Source organism: Xyrauchen texanus, chromosome 49 (assembly GCF_025860055.1).
Source record: "Xyrauchen texanus isolate HMW12.3.18 chromosome 49, RBS_HiC_50CHRs, whole genome shotgun sequence".
Classification (NCBI taxonomy): domain Eukaryota; kingdom Metazoa; phylum Chordata; class Actinopteri; order Cypriniformes; family Catostomidae; genus Xyrauchen; species Xyrauchen texanus.
This window is the reverse complement of record NC_068324.1, coordinates 2,848,910-2,856,409: the sequence shown is the minus strand read 5'-3', so window position 1 is coordinate 2,856,409 and position 7,500 is coordinate 2,848,910. Positions and strand designations below refer to the sequence as shown.

Here is a 7,500-nt window from a genome sequence, read left to right as displayed (position 1 = left end):
CATACATTGTTTTGTGTTATATAGATGATGATAAAGTAAGTTTACAGTAGATTATAATGGTCAAATATTGTCCTTGAATCATATGTTTTCAACAGAAGTGAAATTGAATAAGGATTGCAAGAAGGGTGGATAGAAGGGTGGATAGACGGGTGGATAGACGTGTGGTAGTCATGCTTTTTCAATTGGATTTATCTGGAATCATATGACAAGAGAGCTGAGAAGAGCTGTATCTCAAAACCTAGTGAGGCGGGTTCAAAGTCAGAATGCACCAAAATGTTGCTGATTGGGTTCTTGAATCTACTGCAGTTTGTTTGTTGTTTGTGTTCCTCATCATCATCATCGGCTGGATATTTGCACAGCTGGGTGTTTCTTCAACTTTCTAGAATTGACACATTTTCTAAAACATTTTTCACACTCTTACTAGTTTATGAAATTAGTCGAACAATGTCGTTTCAAGAAATATTCTGGGTTCAATCCAAGTTAAGGGCAATCGACAGCATTTGTGGCATAATGTTGATTACCACAAATTAATTATGACCCTCCTTTTCTTTAAAAATCTGTGTTAGAGTGAGGCACTTACAATGGAAGTCAATGGGGGCCAGTCGGTAAACATTCAAATAATCACCGTTTCAAAAGTATAGCCACAAGATGTAAACAATAGGCATGTAAAAATTGTTTTAGTGTCATAAAATCATTTACAACCTCATATGTGTAAAGTTATATAAAAGTACAACGTCGTTGCCATGGTAATGTGCCACCTTAAACCCTAAAACTCTGAATCAACAGCAGAAATTGTGATTTTAACAAGTGTCCAGAGTTTTTTTTACAGAAGTATTAATTGATGTTAGTGCTTTTATAAACTTATAAGCTTCATATTTCTGCCTTTTAAAACCCTATTGCCTAAATTGGCCCCATTGACTTCCATTGTAAGTGTCTCACTGTAAACTCTTGCTTTTTTTAAAGAAAAGGAGGAACGAGTCGAAATAATTTGGTTTTCAACATTATGCCACACATGCTGTCGACTGAACTTAACTTATATTAAATATACTTTTAATAGAATTATTTACTGGAAATGATGATGGAAAGACATATGCCAAAAAATGCCATAGGTGCCCATAGTACCCAAAAACGTCATGTGCACTCATGATGGCCAAAAATGCTGTATTTACCACGTGCCCCAAAATGCTACATGCATCTATGATGCCCAAAAAGTGTGTAAATGTTAGTTTTTTTCCTTTTCAGAGCAGTGCAGGATGATTCCTGTGGTTCCTGAGTCTTACACTCATGTGTTGGCCGAGTTTGACTGTCTGGACCCCCTCCTCTCTGCCCTGCGACTGGACTCGGGCCGGATTAAAGTACACACACACACACACACACACACACACACACACACATTGGTGCGGCTATCCTTATGAGGAATTATGTCATAATGTAAATAAATGAAATTGGCTTCATTTTCTTAGAGCAAAATAAGATTTCTCATGTCTTTCTATTAATATTGGGGTGAAGTATGACCCAGAGATGTTCTTTAAAAGGTTTTGTGGGAGTCATCACAATATTCTTCTGTGTGTGTGTTGCAGTGTACGTGTCTGTCAGTGTCGAGGAAATGGCTGGCTCTGGGCACATCTGCTGGAGGACTTCACCTCATTGAGAGAGACGGATGGAAGCAAAAACTGATCCTCACACATAAAGTACACAAAACAAACACAGTCCTCACGAAAGATATTTAAGGGGCCGTTCAGACTGAAAGCGTTATTGCATTTTTTTAATCGTCTTTCTATGTAAACGTGCGCTAGACGGATGTCTTTGCGCTGTTTTTCAGCATCTCGCGCATGAGCGATTGATTTTTGTTAAATTTGTCAAACTTACACTTTTAGGAGCGTGACTCAAGACACCTGTGTTCTGTTTCGAGTTCTGGCTAATGAGGGGCAGAGTTTCGGCGGGTGCCGTGAAGTATTAAGTCGACGTGAAAAACGGCTGCACGGCTGCCGTTTTCTCCGTAGTGGAACCCTGCGCCTCGATTGGCCTACTAATACGCCCTTAGAGTATCTACATTTTTTGTTATGAAAAATGCACACTTTTGAGTGCGTAGCTAAAGGTGTGCAAGTATTGAGACATACTATCACGTCATAAAATTGTGTCTTGAAACCACAGACCCCTTGGTCACATAGTCAGGTGTGTCCTGCGACCACAACGACCTGTCAATCATCCTATTAATGTTGTCACGACATGCACTATTCATTCATTATTTAATTACATTTATGCTACCCCACAAATGGCGTTGAGGATCGCGTGTCTTTCGCGTGGAGATCTGTCGGTGTTTTAGTCTTATTTAACTTTTTTTAAAATTTACAAATCCACATATCTTTTGAATACATTTTATATTATATTGCATATGTACTATAGTTTGTCACATGTTTATTGTTTAATGCATAATTTATACTATTTACAAGTGTTTATTTTGATTTGTAGAACACGTGCTAAAAACCGGTACTGTCTCTTTAAGAAAACCGGCAGTTCTGTAAAGAGCGTCTGTAAATGTGTGCATATGAACGAGAGAGGACTCGATTGGCTTCTTTACCTCATCCTTGCAATTCGTGATTATAATTAAATGTTTATGTTTTGTTGTTTTTGATCAACAACTGACTGTAAAGAACAAAGAGGATATTTAAAGTGGCATTATTCAATGACAAATGGATTGCAGGTAACATTTGACATTACGCGATCGTTTAAAGTGAAACCGGAGCGCTCTGTGTTCAACTGAATGACACATAAATGCAAACGCAAACGCTTTTCACTATTGCATAATTTTTTTTCTAGTCTTAGTTAATCGCAGAGTAGGCACACTGATTCACGCTTGCCTTTGCAAACACCCCTTATTATGGCCAGAAGTTTTAAATCGGTGCTTCCCTTATTCAAAGTGATCAATGCCTTCTCTGTTGTCTTTATTTAGGAAGGCTCAATCACACAAGTCGCATGCTGCCCCCATGATGATGACTTCATCGCTGTGACAACAAGGTATTTCTGTTTACCCCATCTGCATTTATATGAACCCTGTTTGTTTATATATTCAGTTTGTTTTTACCTGTGTGTGTGTGTGTGTGTGTGTGTGTGCGCGTGCGTGCGTGTGTGTGTGCCGCAGTCAGGGTGTGGTAGTTGTGTGGGAGCTACTCTTGGAGCGGCGGGGCCGTCCGGAGCGCGCGTCTGTGTCCTGGGAGCATCGCGGGCAAACGGTAACCTCTTTATGCTGGGACACCGCGGCCCTCCGAGTGTTTGCCGGGGACGTTGTAGGAAAAGTGTCCTGCGTCCGAGCCGGGTCATCCAAACATGGGAAGGTAAAAGGAAGTCAGTTCACCTTACACACTTAGAAGCATCGGTGTGGCCGTATTTGATTTAAATAGTCATTTGCATATTTTGTTTCTGTCCATGTGTGTTTCCAAACAGGGCTCTGCATTTGTCATCTTCCCAGTTCAGACCATCACCACGGTGGATTCCCGTGTCGTCCAGCTGGGATACACGGATGGACACCTGGTGGTCTCGTCTCTCAGTCGCTGCTACCTGTGTGATACAGAGAGGTGTGTGTGTGTTGGCTAAAACAGTCTCACTTTAAAAGTCCTGATGTAAACAGACAAAACCGTCTCCAATGCACAGATATACTCCAAATATACAGTATTTGACCGTAACAGTTTACTCTACATGTATCCACTGTACTTATATAACACTTTTTTTTTAACCTTAGAGGTTACCAAAGCACTTTACACTGTGTCTCATTCACCCATTTACACACCAATGGTGGCAGAGCTGCCATGTAAGGTGCTAGCCTGCCATTGGGAGCAACCTGGGATTCAGTGTCTTGCCCATGGACACTTCGGCATGTGGAGTCATGTGGGCCGGGAATCGAACCACCAACACTGCAATTGGCAGCTGACCCGCTCTACCACCTGAGCCACAGCCGCCCTACTAAGTAAAGACACTAACTACCACCCCTGGAGTTGTAAGTTTGAATCCAGGTCTCCTAAGCAACCAAATTGGCCCGGTTGCTAGGGTGGGTTGAGGCACATGGGGTAACCTCCTCGTGATCGCTATAATATGGTTCGCTCTCAGTGGGGCGCGTGGTGAGTTGTGCATGGATGCCGCAGGGAATAGTGTGGGCCTCCACATGCGCTACGTCTCCGCGGTAATGCACTCAATGAGTCACGTGATAAGATGCGCGGATTGACGGTGTCAGACGCGGAGGCAAATGAGATTCGTCCTCCACCACCCTGATTGAGGCGAGTCACTATGCCAGCACGACGACTTAGAGCGCATTGGGAATTGGGCATTCCAAATTGGGAGTAAAAGGGGAGAAAATCCCCCCCCCCAAAAAAAATCTAAATATTACAAGTATTGCCACACTTGACTTTACACTTGGACAAAGACGCCATCATAATTCTTTCTCTCATCCAACAACTCGACGACACGTATCCACAGCGCCCCTTAGTGGACACAATTGAAACTGCAAGATTTTGTTAGCGATTCAGAGGGAAAGTACAGTGTTAGCCCATGTGACTCTACCCTCCCTAGCAACCGGGCCAATCTGGTTGCTTAAAGAGACCTGGCTGGAGTCACTCAGCACGTCCTGCATTCGAACTCACAACTCCAGGGGTGATAGTCAGCGTCAATACTCGCTGAGCTACAAATGCCCCCGATTTTACAAATGCTATTGATTGAGCTTCACTTGTACTGATCCCAAAATATTCCTCCAAGTCATATGAGCTACAGATCCAATGCATGTGTACTAGTCAGTGCAACCATTGTGTGTGCACATACTTTAAAACCTGCTCAACGTTTAATGCATGAGGCCACGTATCTAAAGTGGGAAAAACAGCTTTCAAAACGTCATCTGCTCGCTCCCAAGATCTTGTTTTAGGTCACACTTGAATCTATTTCTTCCCGTCTCTCTCTCAGGGAGAAGTTCTGGCGCGTGGGTAATAAAGAGCGAGACGGAGAGTTTGGGGCGTGTTTTCTCCCGCTGGGTCAGCGGGGTCAGGCGGCCGGACCTCCTCCTCTGCTGTACTGCGCCCGGCCGGGTTCCCGCATATGGGAGGCCAGTTTCACCGGAGAGGTTCTGAGTACACACCAGTTCAAACAGCTGCTGGCCTGCCCACCGCTGCCACTCATCTCTTACAAGTGTGTGTGTGTGTGTGTGTGTGTGTGTGTGTGTGTGTGTGTGTGTGTGTGTGTGTGTGTGTGTGTGTGTGTGTGTGTTTGACCAAATGTATCTCTCTAGATAAACACTAGATAAGACTTTATCACATGTTGTGTACTGTGTGTGTGTGTGTGTGTGTGTGTGTGTGTGGTATTATTAATTTTCTTATCTGAATTACTCAACATTTCTCTCTGATCTCTTTCCTGTAATGTTGTTCATGATATCATTTGACCCTTATTTCTGCATATCTCTCTCTCTCTCTCTGTCTCTGTCTCTCTGTCTCTCTCTCCCTCTCTCCTCCCTCTCTCTCTCTCTCCCTCTCTCCTCTGTCTCTCTCTTTCCTCCCTCTCTCTGTCTCTCTCTTTCCTCCCTCTCTCTCTCCTCCCTGTCTCTCTCTCTCTCTCCTCCCTGTCTCTGTCTCTCTCTCTCCTCCCTCTCTCTCTCTCTCTCTCTCTCTCTCTCTCTCTCAGTTTAAAGTCTTTTGTAGTTGATGTTTTTTCTTTACATGTGTCGTATTTGATCTGTGTTCAGGAGTGAACCACATTACAACCCTGAACAAACGAGTCCACAGTCTCTACCTTTCCCAAGACTCCATCAGTTTGGGTAATCATTCCTCTTTAGTTCCTTATCTTCCTGTACTACACTAAAAGCAGTATGTACACTACCAGTCAAAAGTCTTGGACACACCTAAAGCTCATTCATGCATTATTACTATATTAGTGTTTGGGAAAAGCAGCAAACATGGATATGTTGAAAATAACTGGCTTTTATATTGCCATTGTGCTAAAGCAACATAAGTTATTCAGATTATATATGGAATATATATATATATATATATATATATATATTCATTTAACAGTGTGTCTTTTTTATATTATAGGAATGTGAGGTTTTACAGCAATAGAGTTTTTCCACAATAAATATAGTTTAAAAGCAGCTTTAAAGACAACGGTGAAGTATTTCATAACCTGACCATTGAAGATAAAGTCCAAGAACTCATATTAGCAAATGTTAAACTTAAATATAAACTTTTGTGTGTGTTTTTCAGTGAACAAAACCTGCTCACATGGACGGATTCGGCAATCTACGTATTCATCCCTCACAGTGGTCAAGTCTTGCTGTGGACAGAGGTCAAAGGTGAGACGTTGGGATTTTAAAAACCATCATTGTGAATGAATGAATAATTCAAGACTGTTATCAATTTATTAGTAATGCATTATTTTAACGCTCATGGATGTGAATCTGTTGTCTTCTCTTTCTAGGCATTATAGAGGTCGCAGTTTTCCGAAATGAGCTGTTTTGTCTCCATGGCGATGGCCGTTTGTCTCACCTGTCATTGGTGTCACCTGAGCGCTGCGTGGAGCGGCTGATAAAGAAAGAGAACTGGACGCTTGCCGCAACCGTCACCTGCATGTTTCAGCACGCTGTTATGACATCCAGGGTACACACACACATACAGACTCCACAATAGCTTGCGAACATCGTTATTGTTGCACAAAATGTATTGCAAAATGCGAAACAATTAAACATGCATTTTTTGAAACGTTTATCGTCACATACTGCTTACTGATACACTTACTATTTTTAAACATTAGTAGGCATACAGAGTATATGCGCTGTATGCAGTAACAGAGCAGAAATAGTCAGATTTCCAAACTCTCTTTTACATTTCCTCCTCAGGCCAGGAAGTCCCTCCCCATTGATCGACTGGAGCAGCTCAAGGTTCAGCTAAACTCCGCCTCACAGCAGCAGCTGATTGGTCAGCTGGAGGAAGTGATCAATAAACTAGAGCCACTGGACTCCGCCTGCAGCAGCCGCAGGAGCAGCATTTCCTCTCATGTTAGTTCAAAACACACACGCACATACGCACACACACACACATACGCACACACACACATACATACATACACATGCGCACACGCACACGCGCGCACACACATACACACACATACGCGCACACACACACATACGCGCACACACACACATACGCGCACGCACGCACACACACATATACACACACACATATGCGCACACACATACGCGCACGCACCCACACATACGCCCACACACATACGCGCGCACACACACACACACATACACACACACATATACACAGATATCTCTCATTCCTGAACATAAATCATGTCCGAGATACACTGGATAAACTTAATCAGTATTTATGTCTGTAAAAATATCAAGATTCCAAAACAAGATTAATTTACGTGTGGAGCAAAATCACATAAGATGATAATTGTTTTCAGAGAATATATTCCATGCGGTTCGATTCCCGACCCACACGACTCCACATGCCG

The 7,500-nt window shown here is 42.7% G+C and overlaps 1 protein-coding gene across 1 annotated transcript in view; it reads left to right on the top strand.

The window, feature by feature from the left end:
• LOC127640736 (BLOC-2 complex member HPS5-like) overlaps positions 1-7,500 on the top strand; it is a 20,646-nt gene that overhangs the window by 1,768 nt on the left and 11,378 nt on the right. Inside the window, exons 2-11 of the mRNA XM_052123453.1 lie at positions 1,243-1,355; positions 1,581-1,691; positions 2,954-3,018; positions 3,143-3,335; positions 3,445-3,575; positions 4,948-5,169; positions 5,720-5,791; positions 6,237-6,325; positions 6,451-6,629; positions 6,869-7,027. Of these exons, the coding sequence (XP_051979413.1) occupies positions 1,254-1,355; positions 1,581-1,691; positions 2,954-3,018; positions 3,143-3,335; positions 3,445-3,575; positions 4,948-5,169; positions 5,720-5,791; positions 6,237-6,325; positions 6,451-6,629; positions 6,869-7,027 (1,323 nt within the window). The 5' untranslated portion in view covers positions 1,243-1,253. The remainder of the gene's footprint in view (positions 1-1,242; positions 1,356-1,580; positions 1,692-2,953; positions 3,019-3,142; positions 3,336-3,444; positions 3,576-4,947; positions 5,170-5,719; positions 5,792-6,236; positions 6,326-6,450; positions 6,630-6,868; positions 7,028-7,500) is intronic.